Source organism: Pteropus vampyrus, unplaced genomic scaffold (assembly GCF_000151845.1).
Source record: "Pteropus vampyrus isolate Shadow unplaced genomic scaffold, Pvam_2.0 Scaffold335, whole genome shotgun sequence".
NCBI classification, from domain to species: Eukaryota; Metazoa; Chordata; class Mammalia; order Chiroptera; family Pteropodidae; genus Pteropus; species Pteropus vampyrus.
In genome coordinates, this window is record NW_011889116.1 from 4,436,135 (window position 1) to 4,455,767 (window position 19,633).

General features: G+C 38.6%; 1 protein-coding gene across 2 annotated transcripts in view; it reads left to right on the plus strand.

Annotated features, from left to right (window-relative positions):
* Positions 1–10,135: 10,135 nt before the first annotated feature.
* The window catches only part of CUL4B (cullin 4B), a 33,034-nt gene continuing 23,536 nt past the window's right edge, over positions 10,136–19,633 (plus strand). For both annotated transcript variants that reach the window (XM_011378241.2, XM_011378244.2), the window contains exons 1-3: positions 10,136–10,288; positions 11,036–11,668; positions 13,769–13,884. In XM_011378241.2, coding sequence (XP_011376543.1) covers positions 10,261–10,288; positions 11,036–11,668; positions 13,769–13,884 — 777 coding nt within the window. In that variant the 5' untranslated portion in view covers positions 10,136–10,260. The remainder of the gene's footprint in view (positions 10,289–11,035; positions 11,669–13,768; positions 13,885–19,633) is intronic.

A 19,633-nucleotide genomic window follows, 5' to 3' on the forward strand; every position in this document is an offset into this window, starting at 1 on the left:
GGAATCTCAGCAACCATAGCACTGTAGCCTGATGAAAAGACCAAAATAGAAGATCATTAAAGATCTGGTTCAGATCACAAGTAAGATTGTACTTTGGAGAACCCTCCAAAATAGCTGGAGAACACTTTGAAGAGAAACTATCTCTTGGTATTTAAACCAGCAGGTAATTTTTAAAGGGCAAGTCAGATTACTAGTTTAAGGTGTTAGTGCAAACAAATGTATTTTTATCCCCAAATTAGCTTTAAATGAAAGAAGAAAATAAATATAAGAATAGAGCCATAACCACAAGGGATAACAGAGAAGGATGTGATTAGCCGGTCAAAATTGTGAGGATTTTCTTGAAGATATGAAACAAATAGGATAAAGTTGGTTGAGAAACCAGAATCAATGAATCCATAACATCATGCAGATATGGGAGAGGGCCTCTGTAAAAGTGAATTCTCTGTTTTCTAACATAGCCTCCCAAGGATAGACCATGTCACAGTCATCTAGATCAGGGGATGAGAGTGATGATGAGGCCTTCACAGAAGACAATGGTGAGTCAATGAACTAATAAAACTTAGAATTAAGTCCAAATAATTACTAAGAACATATCTAGGAAGCTTGAGTAAATTATTAAGAAATTATTCCTAAGAAGACCAAGCATAATGAAACCATTAGTAAAAAATTAATAGCTAGGTGGAAATAAATTTCCTGAAAGAAGTATCAGGTGATGGTGGTCAAAAAGGCACTTCTGCTTTTTCTTTGTTGTGGTTATTTTATAGTGAGAATGGATTTGTGTAATATTTTGGCAAAAACTTTAAAGTTTGATAATATTTAGTGTTACTAATGGTGTGGGCAATCAACAGTCATTCTGAAAGTGAGAATGTATGCACAACATTTCTGAAGAATAATATGGCAGTCTATCAAAATTTTAAATATACCTTCTCTTTGATCCAATTCTATTTCTTCAAATATATCTTGAGAAATACTTCTACACAGGCACAAAGATTTGTGTTATAGGACGTTCATTGTTACATGTTTGTAGGAGCAAAAAATTGAAAATAACCAAATATCCAAAAATAGGGGAATGATTAAATATAATGTAGTATGCAATCCTTAAAAAGAATGAGATAAATCTCTATGTACTGTCATAGAAAGTTCTCCAAAGCATAATATATGTGTGTGTGTGTGTGTGTGTGTGTGTGTGTGTATACACACACACACACACACACACACACAAATGCTGAGGAAAGCTATGTACTGTACTAAACAGTGAAGGGACACTTTCATATTTTATCCTCTATTTTTCTATATTGTCTTTTTTTACAAGAAAGATGTGTATTTGTGTCATTTGTATAAGTAAACAAAACTGAAAAATAACCATCAATAGAATGTAAAGAGTGTGTACAACTTCCACTAATAGTTTAAAGAAAAGGAAAAAAGGAAATTCAGTCAGTCCAGCAAAAGTAAGGGGAAAAAGAAACAACAATCAAGTGTTATAATTAGATTTTTTTTTTAAAATTGACAGCTGTATGTACATCTGTATACAATATACTATGCTGCCCTTAAAAATGGTGAGGTAGAGATCTATGTATACGGACAAGGAAAGATGTCCATGATCTCCTATTAAGCAAAATAAATAAAGTCACAGAACAATTCATATAGTATAATCCATTTTTTAAAAAAGCCAAAACTCTGCATGTTGCTAAATGTATAAAAGAAGATCTTTAGTTAGAAAACTGTTAACTGAAGTTACCTTTAGGGAGTGAGTTTCGTTGGGGGGCAAAGAGTGAGGAGAGATGTTACCTTATTTTGTAGTCAAAGGTTAGACCTGGACATCTTTAAATGTACAGGTGATCATATTACTCCTTTCCTTACTTGAAGCCCTTAATGCTGGATTAAATACAAACTGGAACATAGCATACAATGTTTGCCATGATCTGATTCCTGCCTGCCTCTCTGTCTTATCTCCCACCATACCCTCCACTGGCCTACTGCAAGCCAGTCACATGGCATGATAATATCTGAATTTGTTTAAATCGGCCATGATTTTTCTCATACCTACATGTCTTTGTACAAACTCTACTCATTTTCAAGGATCTCACAGGTCTCCAGATCTTACATCCCAAAATTGTAAACTAAGTTCAGATTTATATAATTAATATACAAATTATGACAACTCTAAGCCCCCATGCTGTGGACCATGAGGTCTATTTTTCAGCCAGGTTGGAGGGTGCTTCCCCCAGCCCCTGAGCAATTTCAGGGAACCCAAAAGAAATGTTTAAAAGTTCCAAAAATTGATCCTAGTTGTCATTTGCTGTCTCTGCCAGCTATTTTCTACAAACTGCTATGCTCCAGAGTTCAACAAATCACCACTTACTGTCTTTGATTTTTAAAACTTTTTATATAATTTTAATACATACAGAAGAATATTTTTGATGTATTTTTGGAGCATAATAATAAAACAAATGTTCTTGAACCCATTATCAGCTTAAGAACTAAAGCATTACCAATGCTTTTGAATCTACCTAAATTCTTCCCCTTTACTTCCCCCTGAGAAATCCCCTCTCCTGGACTTTGTGTTTATTCTTTCCCTTCTATATTTTAATATTTTTTCCACATATACCCATAAGTTTTCCCTATTTTTGAGCTTTACAAAAAAGTTATCAGAGGAATCTGGTGTCCAGTCCATCTCTGTCATCTCCAACCAGTCGGTGAAGTATATCACTCCACAGCACTTGAACTGAAAAAAAAAAAAGAAAAAGAAAAAAAAAGACTAATCAGGCTCAGAAACTACAAAAATATTTTCTTAATTTTTGGAGATTAAACATCAGATTTCTAAAATTTTTGTGCCCAGAGATAAACTCACTTCTGTCATCACCTAATGATATGTGTACATTCTGTGTTGATGACAGAAATGTAGTAACAGCATCCATAATAGAACAGTTCTGAACAATAACACCCATAACACATGAAAACAGACCACTTGTGACTGAGCCTCACTCCCCAACTGTAAGATCCCCTACAAGAAATCATGTAGCAACAAAGTTAATATATATAACTAACAAAACAAATAACTGAAATCTTATAGTTATCATTAAGCCTCTAGGCACTAAAGAGTCGTTAATCTGTATGTATATGCCTAGTTACCAGTTTAATTGCTTAACAAATTCAAATGCTATATTAAAACTTTCTGTAATCTCTGTAAAAAGTTTTGTTGACCAAAGTCCTCATCACAAAGATTACCAGAGTTGAATTCCGTTAACTAGTAACATTTCCAAAAATTCTTGAGGTATAAACACAGGTTTGGCCAACAAAATTTTATTCAACCAAATAAATTCTTAAAATAAATTATCACATTCTATCACCTTCATCTCAGAAGAAATTATGTTCCTTTAGCTTGAATAAAGTTAGATTTAAAGGGGAAAAATTTATCAAATCGCATGTATTCTTCTGTGATTTACTTTTTCTATGTAACATTATTTCTGTTATTGATGCATGTAGTTGGAATTCATTTTCAATGCTGTGTAGTATTTCATTGTGTGACTATACTACAATTTACTTAGCCATTCTATCAAAAAAAATTCTCTTGCCATTCTTTTAAGACTATATCAAAGGTGATGCAGACTATCCAGTCTCAGAAAATGCAGAAAATCCTTAGCATGTTTTGAATTACTTCCTTTTATATGCTACCACTAAACATTCTCCATATTTCTGTTTTTAGCACTTAGTACGTTCGAGGGCAAGGGTCAGTAAATTTTTATTCTGTAAAGGACTAGATAGGAAAAATTTTCAGCTCTGTGGGCCATAAGGGCTAGCATGACTACTGAACTCTCTTGTTTTAGCATAAAAGCAGCCACAGAAGATACATAGATGAATGAAGATGGCAGTGTTCCAATAAAACATTCTTTATTAAAACAGGCAGCTGGCTGGGTTTGGTCCACTGGCCGTCGTTTCCCAAACCCTGCTCTCGTTCATCTGAATTTCTGTAGCATTGTCCAGTCTTGTGGTCATATGTGCATTTGTATTATCTCACTTCTTTCTTATTGCCTTATTTCTCATACCTCATCACACCTCCCCACCTTTGTGGTTCTGAGCTCCTGTATCTAATAAAAACTCAACCTGTAAGTTCAATTCCTGAATTTATGTGGCTCAAAGCAAGAATTATAACCAGTAGCCACGACTCCAACAAGTAGGGTATAGGAGTAAAGTAAGGCCTGGTGCTAAGAGGCCTAAGAATTGCTGTATGGGATTTGAGACTGGAATGCTGCCTCAGTTTCCCTCCTTAGCACTCCAGGAGTTCTGGTTAGGAATGAAACTATTCCCTGAGAACCAGTCTCCTTGCAATTTCCTGAATATGCCTTATTCTCTCTCATCTTCAGAATTTAAATGTGCTCCTTGTTTTCTTTCTTGTGCCCCTGCTCCCTCTTACTCCCTTTGCTTGGCTAATTCTCACTTACCCTTAGGGATTTAAATTGATTTACTCTTTCTGGAAGCTTTTAGTAACTCCCCACCCTTACACTTTCTCCACTCCGACTGCACCTTTTCTTCCTAGACTGTGCGGGTATCTCTCCTTTGTGTTCCTCTAGTAGCCTTTATCTAAATTTGGTTCAGTAATTGTCTGCCTCACCCACTAGGCCAGTTGAGAACTGTTTGAGGGCAAGGGTTGTCTTTGTATACTCAGGATCATAACGGGTCCTTAGGCAAGGTTTATTCAGTGTTTGCCCGGATTTGGCTAGCAGAAGGAGCTGGTTTCTACTTACAGTGAAGATCAGCCACTTGGCTGAGGGTCCAGCCAGAGAAGGTACTGATGATTCTCTAGAACCAAATTGCCACTCTCTCTTTGAATGTACACTGCTGCTGCACCCTGCTCGCTTGATGATGGCCTGAACTGTATCCAAGCTTGGCTTCCTTTTGGGCGCTGTGATTTGGTTCATCTCAGTAAAAGAGTTGCTTTATTATTCCTCATGTTTTTTCTCCTGGTAAGTGGGGCTATGAACATCTTTTTCTAACTTGTCTATTACTTGAGATGATTTTATGGCACGTTTCCTTACTAAATTGTAGACTATGGGAAATACTCTATTTAGAATTAGAGAAAAACTGGGTTTGGTTTAAGTCTTTGTGCTTTTTAACTTTGGTAAGTCATTTTAATCTCCTTCCCTGAGCCTGTTTCTCATCTGTAAAATGGGATGGTACCTGACCTATCTCACAGTGTGGTTATGAGGACAAAATAAGAGAGTGTGTGTGGGGGGTGGGAGGCAGTAGGAACATCCATATGGTGAGTGATAATTCAGAAGTTGGGCATTTATGGATAGTTCCAAACCTACATTCCTAATGTCTGCTCTTTGTTTTACTTATTAAACATATTTAAATTTTCTTGTAACATGATTTGGGCGGCTAAAGTAAGCTGTCAAACTTGACTAGATCTTAAATATACAGTCCACGAAGCTGGATTGGCCCCAGGCAATACTGTGAGGTCAGCAAAATGTACTCTCAGTAACCTTTCTTCTCTTGATGGTAACTTTATCCCTCCCCTCCCCCCCCACCCCCGGCTCCTCCTTCCACCCAACTCTCCATTGCAAAGCCAATTCCTGTTCTGTTTACCTCTAGGCACTTAGCACTTTTATATTAACCTTTGTTTCCAAAAAGCATTCACCTTAAAGAATCAGGAACAAAGTTTCCCTGGCTAATTTGCACTTCAAAGGATTCCTGGAGAAGGAGGCTATTTTTATCAAAAGGAATGAATAATTGAAATTTCAGGCATTAGAGTACAAAGGCTTATCAACTCCCTTTAAATCACAATGGGACTAATTTCACCTTCACCTGCATCTGTGGTCTCATCCCTGGAGGTATGTAGAAACACCCAGAGAGCTCCTTAAGAATACTGAAAGTTGAGACACTACTCAGAGAGATTCTAATTCAGTTGGACTAGGTTCAGACTTAGGTGGTTTTTGGTGTTGTTGTTGTTGTTGTTTTTAAAGCTACCCAGGCAATTCTTTTGTGCAGTCAAAGCCGGGAACCACTGACTTAAATCTAAATTGTCCCAGCTCTTGAGAAAAAAGCTGAATGCCCTTGGAAGATCAAACCTTAAAGCAGGATGGGGTTGCAGGGATTGTGAGAATCATTGATAAGGTGAACAGGTTAAAAATAGGCCCAGCAACTGCATAATAAGCAAGTGCTTGACAGCTCCACAGGAAGAAGCAATCTGTGGCTGATCTGGTCCCCCACTCCAACATCCCCAGAGAAAATGGCCTGGCCCTAACTATTGGTCCTTAAATCTGCTTTCCATATGGTTCCTGGGTATGACAATAGATAAAAATCTCTGAGCTATGGAGCTAAGTCCTCAAATGGTCATGTACCCAAGTAAGTAAGTCTCCAGTAGATGAGATAATTTTACATAGAAGATAAATGATTTTGCTAAGAATATGAGATCTGTGTTATTTATTTGCATTTTACTAAACATCGTAGGTTCAGCATTTGTTATTTAGTTCCTTGCTTTATAAAGCAACTCCAGGATGGGTAAAGGGTAAGTTTACATTGCTTAAACTTTGGCCTCCTTGGTCATCCCACAGCAGGGCTTTACTGTTGATAGCATAACAAAGCCTTCATTATATGTTTCTCATCACTGTTTGGTTTGTCTTTGCTGTACTTCCCTGCTTCTAAGGTGATCCTTCAGAAACGTGGTTAGAGAACATGGACCACCTTTCAATTAGCAGTAGTCTTTTCTGTACACATTCTTAAACAATGCTTGCTGCAGAAACATCTTTGGTATTTTCCTGAGCAAGCAGTATCTCCCAGTTTAAAGGAAAATCCCACCGATGGATAACAAAGTTTTCAGGAGTGTTTATCCATTGATAAGCCCCTGCTCTGACATGTCTGGAGAAGAACCAAGCACCCAGGGAAATACCTGTGATCAAAAAAGGGAAACAGGTTACACCACCTTTTTAGAGAGATGCCTACAGAAATAGGGGAATGGACATTAGAAAAACTAGTTATCATTGTTTCTATTTCTTCCTTTATGTACATGTTTACCTTTATAAATAGCTACAGATTTATTTATTTACTTGATTAAAAAGCCAATCATAACTATACCTCATTTGGCAGCATTGTAAAATTTAATCAACGTTTCAAAGATATGTGTTGAACTCACAAGATGAAAGATTCTAATATATGGGGTATGTGTTAAGTGCTCAATCTATTTCAGTTTGATAATGGTCATAACTGTATGGTGTCCTACATTGCATGCCTCAATTATTGTTGTTTCAGTGAGTTCAACCTTTAAAATGTATTTTTATATTGAGAATGTGTTTAACATTGGTTGGCAAACATTTGGGTGTACAGAATATATGCTTATGTTTTAGCTAGCCCCAATTAGTTGATTCTTGATGTAAATGATCTTTTACAAAGTAATATAGTTTTTTCTTCTTTTAAATAGGTCTGAAGGTCCAAGAAGACACAGCATTCTTGTCCTCACACATATAATATCTAAGTTGGTTTGTTCCACACAATGTAAATGTTAAATTAAAAAACCATTCTTAAAATTACATATCCATATTAAGATGTGCTATTTAGCAAGGCTTGACGTGGCACAAAGTAAAATGAGGTTGTAAAATGTCAAAAGGAAGATTATTATTAATCACTAAGAAAAAAAATACTTTTTCCACAAAACTCACTTGAGGATATGTCATAGAAAACATAAATAGTATGTTGGACTACTTGGCCAATGAAAGTGAGCCAGAGATCAAGAGCCAAGCATCTGTGCTTTTAGAACTAACATTTAACTAGAAAGAGTGAAGGGCTTAGATAACCATGTTAGATTAAGAGCTATTATTACTAGAATGCAGTTGAACATTATGAGGACTCAGCTATCCTTTATGTTATTATAAAAATTTATCTTTGTATGGCAAAAGCAGTTTTATCATTATGTCCATTGCCATTCAGTTGCACTAATATTTGTAATTTTAAAAATAGCTAGCACTTCCATACATCATTCTAGGGAATATAATTACATGAATAAGAGCAAAGCCCATTTTCCCCGTCTTGTAAAGTCCTTGGTTAAAAAGGAAATCCTCCTAGAGGAGGTACTTTGGGGCCATTATCAAGTGTCCCATCCATATACCCTTAGTAATATAACTACATGAATTAGAACAACCTTGTTCATTAAATCCTGAAAATTAGCCAGTTAATCCTCCCTTATAAAGGCATGGCATCATTTTATTCTCATTCAATGATATATTCTATTCAATAAGTATTTACTCTGCATTTACACAGTTTTTCAGCATCGTGTGCATTGTGAGACACAATATGGGAGGGTTTAATATTTTAGGATACCTTCTCTGGTCTTAAGAGTTTACAGTCTCATACTAGGCAGCAAGAATATGGTACAATAAAAATAGACAGGAGTCCATCATACCCCCCTTTCAGGCCTCTATCTCCCTTCTTTGTGGCCCTGGAGCCTAAGTTCCAGTAGAGCCTTATTCTCAGCAGGTTGTCATCAAACAGCACTAAGCTGGTAATGGCCCACGGTGGTAGCTTTTCTAGGAGGATTTGCATTTTAATCAAGGACTTTCAAGACAAAAACAAAGTGGGCCTGTGTAAACAAAGTTGGAAAATTGGTTTATTCTTAGGGTTCTATCTCAAACCACAGGGTGCAAACTGCTTTGTCTCCACCCATAATTCTGTCACTGTCACTCCTCTGCTTTTAAAAGCCCAGCTTGCTTGCTGATGTCCATGCTGTCTATCTTTGTCTACAAGGTAGACACCACAATTTTTGTCTTTGTGTGTCAGGCACTCTTGAGCCTCATCTTCATTACTTCCAACCAGACATCCTAATTTCAAGCTTCACCGCACTTTCCATATTTCTATAATCAGGCCAGGCCTTTTTGCAACTCCTTGCTTTGCCTGCTTCCACTACTCAGAATGCCTTTCACCCTCTCTTAGCTTGTCTTTCTGGCATTTCCCATTTTGAGACCCAGCATAAACGTCGACTCCTCTGTGAAATTCTGACTATTCCACAATCCCCCCAAATTTCTTGTTTCACCTGTTTCCACAGCACTTTGTACATCTGTTATAGTACTGCTATAGAAATTAGTTTTGTAACTATCTTCCCCCACTGGCTTCTCGATGACAGGGACCTAGTCTAGTGTCTGGCATACAGTCTTTAATACATGCTTGTTGAATGTTTCTGCACTTAGAATGATCAACAGGTTGGCGAACGTAGTTTCATTCGACATTGAGTTCTCTGCCCCTTCCCCAATGACCTCGGGTTAAAGAAAAATTCCCAGTGGAATTTAAAAGGTTTATTGTTGCTAATTCGACCAAATTTAGAGATTTGTTCTTATGAGTAATCCATTTTGAAATTTGGACTCCTGGAATACATTGGTAGAAAACATTGACTTTTGCAAACATTATCCTAAAATGTCTTCTTTGAGACAAAGTGTATAAGCTGAGATTTGGTAAAAAAAAAAAGAAGTGGCTTTGGTTAGTCTCTAAATTACTGGGTTAATGACTGATGGAGTCGGGGTTGGTCCCGGGAATTGTGGGGTGTGTGTGTGTGTGTGTGTGTGTGTGTGTGTGTGTGTGTGTGGCGGGGGGGAGGGGGAGAGTCAATTGCCTCCCTGTTTTTTGGCCTTAGAATGCACCCTTAACTCTGGCCAGCCAGCTTAGAAAATGCTTCTGATTGGAAGGGAAATGGACTTGTAGCTACATTACTGAAAAAGGGATCAAAACTCAGGCCCTATTCAATATTGGGTCAATGGTGTCCTTGACATAAAAAGGAAACAAGTTATAGCTCAATCGAAACAAAAACTCCTTTTTTTTGTTTGTTATCTAAGCTCTTTTTCTTTTCCTTTTCTATCTTAACCTCATGACGTTCCTCACTAGCAGTAGGCATAATGATATGATTATATTTTCCTCCATTACGGGTTACTCCCCTCGTCTTGCAACCTTTCCTTATTCCTTTCTTTCAAAGTTTCCAGTCTCCATTCCCTTACTTTTTACTTCCTCCCTTCCTCCGTCCCTCTCTCCCTCCTCCTCTTCTTTCCCAGATAGCTCACCCCGCCCCTCACCGTCACCACCTTCCCTCCCCTTCAGGCTCCTTCCCGCTCCAGCTCCCACTACCTTTCCGCGCCCCTTCACCCGCCGTCAGAAAGCTCCAATCAGGAGCTCCAAAGGTGTCTCGAAGGCCCGCCCCCTGTTCCTGGTCCACTTCTCATTCCCCCTCCCTCCCTCCCTCCCCCCAAGTCCTGCAGACCTAAGGGGCTTCAGGATCTGGGCGCTATGAAAAGTGTCGGCCCAGTCACTTCCGGTAAGGGCGATGCGGCGAGAAGCTTCCCGCGGGACCTTCGAGGAGGGGGTGGGCGTTACGGTGGGTCGGGGAAGGAGAGCGCTGCCAGGGAAGGGGAGCGGGAAAGGGAAGGGGAGAGCAAGCGAGAGACCTGGAGCACTAGTGTCTGGGGCGCCTGAGCCGCCGCTTTCCCGCTACCTCCCCTCAAAGCCTGCTCCCCCGCCCCACTGGGCGCCCACAGTGCTTCTCTCCACCCCCCACTCCTGAGGACAGACACCGCCCCGCCTTCGCCGCCGCGTGACCGGAAGTGGCGCCATCTTTAGTCTCTTGTGCTATTGACAATAACAAGTCCTGGTTCTCTCCCCCTCCCCCCAAAACACGGCATCTCCCCTCCCAGAGAGAGAGAGAAAAGGAGGAGGAGCTGTAGCCTCACAGACTCACTGAGTCGCTCCTGCAGAAAGGGGGGAGAGAGACCGAAAAGCAGGAAAGGGGAACGGCACGGCCGTTTACCTGTCTGCCTCCTCATTCGCTCTCCCCCCTTGTTCTGCTCACTCCTGGTGTCAGCCTATCCGCCTTCCCAAACCCTCCCATTCCCCCAGTGTAGCCCCCCCTTCACTTTCCTTCTTGTCCTCTGTGTTTCTCCTCTCTTCTTTCTTCCCTTCCCCCTCTAGCATTGCCACCTTCTCTCCTACACGCACGTAGGCATATAAACGTAGATTTTTGATGCTCCTCTGCCTGTTGACCCCGCTATTTTCATGTTTCCAACAGGTTTTTCTTCCCCCAATCCCTCAGCTGCTGCTGCTGCTCAGGAGGTCAGATCTGCCACTGATGGTAATACCAGCACCACTCCGCCCACCTCTGCCAAGAAGAGAAAGTTAAACAGCAGCAGCAGCAGCAGCAGCAGCAGCAGCAGCAGCAGTAGCAGCAGCAGCAGCAGCAGCAGTAGCAGCAGCAGCAGCAGCAGCAGCAGCAGTAGCAGTAGCAGCAGTAACAGTAGTAACGAGAGAGAAGACTTTGATTCCACCTCTTCCTCCTCTTCCACTCCTCCTTTACAACCCAGGGATTCGGCATCCCCTTCAACCTCGTCTTTCTCCTGCCTGGGGGTTTCGGTGGCTGCTTCCAGCCACGTACCTATACAGAAGAAGCTGCGTTTTGAAGACACCCTGGAGTTTGTAGGGTTTGACGCAAAGATGGCTGAGGAATCCTCCTCTTCCTCCTCTTCATCTTCACCAACTGCTGCAACATCTCAGCAGCAGCAACTTAAAAATAAGAGTATATTAATCTCTTCTGTGGCTTCGGTGCATCACGCAAACGGCCTGGCCAAATCTTCTACCACCGTCTCTAGCTTTGCTAACAGCAAGCCTGGCTCTGCTAAGAAGTTAGTGATCAAGAACTTTAAAGGTAACCAAGGCCAAAATTCATAATCACCTACTAAGGATTTGACACTTGAGCGGTCACGTGCTCTATTTATGTAAATATATTAAACAGTATAGAGGTGGCCTAATGTTTTACGCATAATCAATGAGGTGGAGGGAGGTCCTTTTTTGGGTAGAGGGTTCATTTTCCGGGGGTGGTTGGATGGTATACTTGTGCTGAAGCATACACTGGGTATTTCTGTGCAATATTTTGAGATCTGTCTCAGCCTATTGTATCTAATCTGTTATTCCTTATAACATTGACAATCGGTATGAGTGATCCGGATTTTACAGGTGAGAAATTTGTATTCTAAAGAGCTTTATTTATTTCGGGTGCATAGTGAGCCTTGGCTCTGCCGGGAATTTTATTTTTATGCTTCAGTAGGCCATGTTCTCCAGTCTCTAGAAATGCAGGTAGCAATGGTGATCTTTTCATGCTCAAAGAAGAGTTATAGTTAGATTTATAATGTTCAATACTATATTATTGAAACTCGCGGATGCAATATTTGGAGAAAAATGTTTATGACCTCTGCATTTCTTTCCAGATGTAGGAGTTGGAAGTGAAAAAATACTGTGTATACACAGAAGTAGTAACTCTGTGTACCACTAGTCTAAAGATAGGAACAATTACTACTTCTATATTTTATCACTAAATGGTTTTTAAAGTATCAACCCGTAGCTTTTTGGAAAATTTGTTCATTTTCGTGTTTGAGATATGTGATTGAGAGGGTTATGAATGCATTGATGCAAATGTAAAATTAGGAATTTAAGAAATGTTAATTGAGCTGAATTACTTTTTATCTGTTGACTGTGTTTCTATTTTTCTGACTTTTTCAACGCCGTGAACTGGCAGGTAATAGATGCTAACCGGTTTATTAAATAGAGAATGAATGAACTAAAGTAGTATTTACCAGATAAGTGCCTAGTGACTAAATATCAATATTGACAAAATTAGGTTTTTCATGCTTGTGTTTTCAGCATTAGTGTGGAAATCAGGAATATGCTCTTATTTTGTCTCAACCATAAGGTTATAGTGTTGTTTATTTTTAACCTTTTCGTTTTTCTATCACTCCTCTCCCATTCCCAGGCTGTCAAGTGTGTTGTAATATTTCTGATTTAATAATAGACCTTTCTGAAGTAAACATAAATTGTAATTGACTAATATGTTCACTCTTTCACTTAAAATATATCAATTTAATAGCAAAGGATTTTTAAGGAGATGAGCTATGATCCTAATTACATTTGCATACTGGTTTCAGAGATTTTTGGGTTTTTTTTTCCTCTTTCTCCTAAACTAAAAACCTATTATCAAGGCATTTGGATGTTTTAATTAAAAAAATATTCGTTGCTGGTCAAGGAAATCTAAAGACTGGATTAAGATGTTCCTTTACATTCTAAAAATGCTACATAGGTTCTGGAGTCACTTGAGTGTTTTAATTTTTAAAATTTCACTCTGCTCGTAAATGTAGCTTAAATTGAAACCTGAATTAAGAACATTTCTCTCCATTTCTGTAGATGCTGCATAAATGTGGGGGTCAAACATACCTGGATTAGAATCCCAATTTTGCAACTAACTAGCTGTAGTGACCTTGGGCAAACCTTACTAAATGAATCTTCCAGCCTCAGTTTCTAGCGATAACAATACCTCGCTCAAGACATTATTAGGAAGATTAAGATGTTTATAAAGTACCTTGTACATAGTAGGTACTCAGTATTTGAAATTTCAGGTGTAAAATTTATGTTGACTGACTTCGGTTTTACATATGATGGAATAAGATCAGGATTGTTATTTTTTATCTGTCATTCTTGAATTTTTATTTTTTGAAGCAATACAGTCAATAGGAGAAAAAAACCTCACCTTCAATTTTAATAGGTGAGTCAAAATGACTTAAATAGTATTCTGACATTTCAAATTTTATTTATACTAAGCCTAAATGCAGTGGTTCCTTTAATATTTTGGTATAATCATCATAAAGATCACAATTTATCCTTAAAAAGCAGTAATAATATTATTGTATTTTTATGGATCTTTCTGTTGCTGCATCCTACATATTATTCTGACATCAGCCTTTTACGTACTGCCTAGATAAGCCTAAATTACCAGAAAACTACACAGATGAAACATGGCAAAAACTGAAAGAAGCAGTGGAAGCTATCCAGAATAGTACTTCAATTAAGTACAATTTAGAAGAACTCTATCAGGTATGTATTAATGTAGATAACCAGATTTGATTAGCATAAATTGAAGTGGAATGTATATGGCTTTTACTTTTTGAAAATGGGTCCTTATGTAGACTTTTGGTTCCCATCTAATTACAATTTCTTGATTAATTTATATACACTTTAATAAACTGTGAGTACAGTCATGTTGGTATAAATTGGACTTGACTTGGACCCTTCTAATTAGAATTTACAGTTAGGACGTACCTTGGCATTATAGAGGTTTTACCTATAACAGAATCCTATAGCCTGAATCCCAAAGATGATTTCTGGTGACATGTCATTCTGTTGTGATACTTCTTGCTAAGTTGTGTTACTCACCTATAGGAAAGGTCTCAAGAAATGCAGATATTCTCCATATACTTTATTCTGCCTCCTTTCTATTTCTTTTTCTATTTATGTTTGTTTTACCTCCTGGGCTACAAGACACACCTTAGCCAAAAACTGAGCAGCGGGTTGTAGTCCAGCGACTTGGTCTGAGGTTCAGGTTTGTTCCTTTTGCTCAACAAATTAGGTCTGTATTTGAAGTATTTAATTTAAATACACTACTAAGGACAATTACTGATTTAGACTTCTTGCTACCAAGATATTTTGCTCTACTGTATTTTTGACACAATCGATTCAAGAAGTTACTTTTCATTTTAGCGTCAGCAGTTTCGTTTAAAAAGAAATATGTCAGAGTCCAATAGTTTGAGTTTTTATATTGGTGGGTACTTTGTAAGGAATTAAGTTGGTTCAGTTTATCAGAATTTGTATATTTCATCTATTTACTTTAGTTGCAGAGGTTGTATGGGAATAGACAAACCCTGGATAAGGAGTCAGAAGACAGAGGTTTAGATTCTTGTTTTGACTGCTATTTACCCTTGTGATCTTGGGCAAGGAACTAAACTTCCCTCAGCTTCAATTTCCTCCTCTGTAAAATAGGGAAAGAATGCCTGCCCTATTTACCTCATGGGATTGCTTAAAGGAATCAAATAAAATGTGAAAAACATCTTGAAGCACTACAATAGAGAAATGTGAGTTAAACTTTTTCATAAGCCACAGTGTGGCTTTTTCACTTGTAATTTGTCCATTGAGATCACCAGTTTTTGTTGCTATGAAAATTGAATCAATGCATGCAAAACACTCAGAACAATGCCTGTGTAATATCATAAGCATTACAATGCTGATAATATCATAAGCATTATAATGCTATGTAAGTATCAAGTAGCAGTGGAACCTAAGGTATTATTTCAGGATAAACCCACCTGATTTGGCTAGGTTGGTATATTACATGGCTCCCAAGTTGTACGATAATAAAAGTAGAATTACAGACTTAAAGTTGGAAAGGCCTTAAGAGATCAAGTGATCCAATATTTTTTCTTCGTATAGTGTATGTGGCAGCCTACAAAGAAGATTAATTTCTTATCTCATTTAAGCATTATAGAAACCCTTCATGAAGTAAATAGGGTAATAGTTGTTATCCCCATTATACTAATGAGGAAACTGAGTCTCAGGGAAATTAAATTACGTGTCCAGACTCATGTATTGGCAGAGTAGGGGACTCAAACTGAGATGCCAAAGTTTCTGGTTCAGGGCACTTTTTCCTTCCTTCTGTCTCACTAATACACCATAGCACTTCAGATACCTCTGTAGTGTGGTGTTTGAAGTGAATAAATAGTTTTCCTTTAGGAGAAAAAATCTTGTCACCAAAGAAGGTGATTTTTTTCATCTGTGCATATATAGAGTGTTTGAATACACTGGAGAACAGTATATTTAATTTAAATAATGTGCTACTTTATTTCATATTCATAACATTGATTGTGGTTAATGAACCCTATTTACTTTACCTTCAATATTTTTTAGAGTTTTTGGGTTTTAAAATATTTTGGTAGATTAGTTGATTCTGTTAAATTCATTTATGTTTCAAAAGCTCATAACTTACATTTTTTGAGTTTTTCTTTTCTTGTACTTCAGAATTATTACCTGCTGTTGTTCGGTTGCATTTTTTATAGTATAGTCGACATACGCAATTATATTTATTTAGCCAAAAATCAGTGTTATAACTATTCATTCTTACTACATCTGCTGTAATAAATTCAGAAGTATTTGATTCTAGCTCTTTTGTTGTTTGTAATCTTAATTTTATAAGTGCCCTTTTGGATTGTTCTCAGAAAGATTATTTTGAGATGTTCAAATTCACAAATGAGGGTAAAAGGATAAAGGGTGTAAAATTATTTTGTACCATCTAGATTTCAGGTGCTTGTTTGATTTTGACTGGTTGAAATGTAATTTAAAGTACTCTCCTAAAATTGAAGCAATATAGAAGTATGTAGTGGATGATTCCCAAGAGGTTCTGGTTAAGATGGCAGAATAGGTAAAAGCTGTGCTAGCCTCCTCCCATGACCACATCAGAAGTACAACTAAACTACAGAACAACCATCATTGAGTGCCACCTGAAGTCTGGCTGAACAGAAGTCCTATAACTAAGGACATACAGAAGAAGGCACATAGAGACTGGTAGGAGGGGTGGAGATGTGAAAAAGGCTGATCCCACACCCACATGTGGCAGTTCAATATTGGGAGGGTTATCTCAGCTGCAGAGGTTCCCCTGGAGGAGAAAGGTGTACCAGCCCCACACTAGGCTCCCTTGCCCAGTGTTCTAGTGCCAGGAAGAGAAGTCTCCACAACTTCTGGCTGTGAAAAACAGCAGTGATTATGGCTGAGTGAGATGGAGGGCTGCTAGACTCTCAGGTGCTCCTCTTAGAGGGACCAGGCATGGACAGACTTGCTAATGGACTCACTCGTTCTGAGCTCCAGCACTCCAACAGCAGCTCGAGAGGTGCCAGGGACATTTGAGGAGGAACTGAATTGTCTTGGCTTCAGGGCGAGCGAGGACTGGAGAGGCAGTTTTCTCTCAGAAAGAAGTGCTGGCAGAGGGTATTGTTCCTTTGTTGAGCCCTCCTCCGCCTCAGTCTGAGTCTCCATTAACCTAGCTAATACCTTTTGACCTGCCCTGCTGATTCTCTGAGACCCTATCTCAGCAAACTTGAGGACCTACCCAAGCAGTTGCCAGTAGCATTGTCATGCAAATGGCCTGTCTTGGCTTATGCTTTGGACTTTCTTAAAATCTGTCAAAGGTTCGTAAACCCCATACAACCAGCATCTGGCCTCAGCATGGCTCATACCTCTTGGCTAAGCAGCCTCAAGACCAGTACTAGCAGTATTTGGCCTCAGTTTGCATCTTAGACTCCCCCAGGTACCTATAAGCCCAGCACAAGTGGTACCCATCTACAGTTCACTTTGTAGCTCATATCAAGTGGCCCCATGTAGGGCACAGGCAGCGACTAACCTTGGCCTGCATGGAAGTACTGCCCATGAGGCCCCAGAACCAACATATCTAACAGCCAGCTTCAGACCACACCAGAGCACCACCCAACCAACTCCACACATGACACAGTGAAAGGACAAACTCAGCAGGCAACAGAGCCCTGCTAAAGCAAATTCCTGCTCTGTACAACAGCTCCTCTCCTGTAGTCACAGCCAGTCCTCACAACCAATTAGCCCATGGGTCAATCCACACTATTGACATGTAAACAGCAACCAAGGCTCAATGACAGCAGCAGGACACAGACAGCCCACACAATGGACAAATTTGGAACACTCAGCTCAGGTGACCAGGGAGACTGTGCCACTGGGACAACAGAACACCTACTACATACGGCCACTCTACTAAGACCTGGAGACATAGTGGTTCTACCTAATTCATAGAAACAAACACAAAGAGGCAGCCAAAATGAGATAAACACGTCCCAAATGAAAGAACAGAATAAAGCTCCAGAAAAAGAACTAAACAAAATGGAGATGAGCAGCCTACCAGATGCAGAGTTCAAAACACTGCTTATAAGAATGCTCAACGAACTTAGGGGAAGAGTAGAACTCAGAATTTCAACAGAGATAGAAAACATAAAGAAGGACCAGTCAGAAATGAAGAATATCTTAGGAGGAATTAACAATAGATGAGATGAAGCAGAGGATCGAATCAGCAACTTAGAAGATAAGGTAGCAGAAAACACCCAATCAGAACAGCAACAAAAAATCGAAAAAAAAAAAAAAGATAGTTTAAGGGGCCTCTGGGACAACATCAAGTATAACAGCATTCACATCGTAGGAATACTAGAAGGAGAAGAGAGAGAGCAAGGAATTGAAAACCTATTTCAAGAAATAATGATTGAAAACTTCCCTAACCTGGTGAAGGAAATAGATACACAAGCCCAGGAAGCAGAAAGTCCCAAAAAAGAGAAACCCAAAGAGGCCCACACCAAGACACGTCACCATTAAAATGCCAAAGCTTAAAGACAAAGAGAGAATCTTAAAAGCAGCAAGAGAAAAGCAGTTAGTTACCTACAAGGAAGCTCTTATAAGACTGCTAGCTGATTTCTCAACAGAAATGTTGCAAGCCAGAAGGGATTGGCACAAAATATTCAAAGTGATGAACAGCAAGGACCTAAAATCAAGATTACTTTACCCAGCAAAGCTATCATTCAGAATCAAAGGATAGATAAAAGAGCTTTCCCAGGCAATAATAAGCTAAGGGGTTTTATCACCATCAAACCAGTATTACAGGAAATGTTGGAGGGACTTAAGAACAGGAGGGAGGAGGGGGAGGGGGAGAAGAAGGAGGAGGAGGAGGAAAAATTGTGAATAATAAAATAGCCATAATTCCATATATGAATAAGTACTTTAAATGTAGGTGGATGAAACGTTCCAATCAAAAGACATGGGGTGGCTGAATGGGTAAGAAAACGAGACCCTTACCTATGTTGCCTACAAGAGACTCACTTCAGATTGAAAAACACACAGAGTGAAATAAAATAGATGGAAAAAAAGATAATTCAGGAAAATGGAAATGGAAACATGCGAATAAAAAAAGCTAGGGTAGCAATACTTAAACTAGATGAAATAGACTTGAAAAGAAAGGCTATAACAAGAGATAAAGAAGGACCCAGTAATTCCACTTCTAGATATTTATCCGAAGAAACTTAAAACACTAATTCGAAAAGACATACGCATCCATGTATTCATTGTACCATTATTTACAATGGCCAAGATATGGAAGCTACTTAAGTGTCCATCGATAAACGACTGGATAAAAAAGAAGTAGAACATATGTATAACACAGTGTTAACTTGGCCATTAAAAAGAACAATATCTTAACATTTGTGACAACATGGATAGACCTAGAGTTTATTCTAAGTGAAATAAGTCAGACAAAAAATACCACATGAGTGCACTTATATGTGTTATTTTAAAAAACAATATAAATGAACAAACATAACAGAAACAAACTCAGATACAGAGGACATTTTGAGTGGAGGGAGGTTAAAGGATTGGTAAAAGGAGGAAGGGATTAAGAGGTACAGATTTGTAGTTACAAAATAGTCATTGAGATGTAAAATTTAGCATAGGGAATATAGTTAATGTAATAACTGTACAGCGTCAGGTGGGCACTAGATTTATCAGAGTGATCACTTCGTAAGTTTTATAAAAATGTCTAATCACTGTTGTGTACCTGAAACTAATATAATGTATGTCAACTATAATTGAAAAATAAAAAAAAATTAGTTTTTAAAAAAGTATGTAGTATACCAAACAAAAGTTCTCCAAATCTCTCATTCTCCCAGCCAATCCGTTATCCCTGAAGTAAACTTATTTGGCATATTCGACTTTTGTGTGTGTGCGCAAGACCATT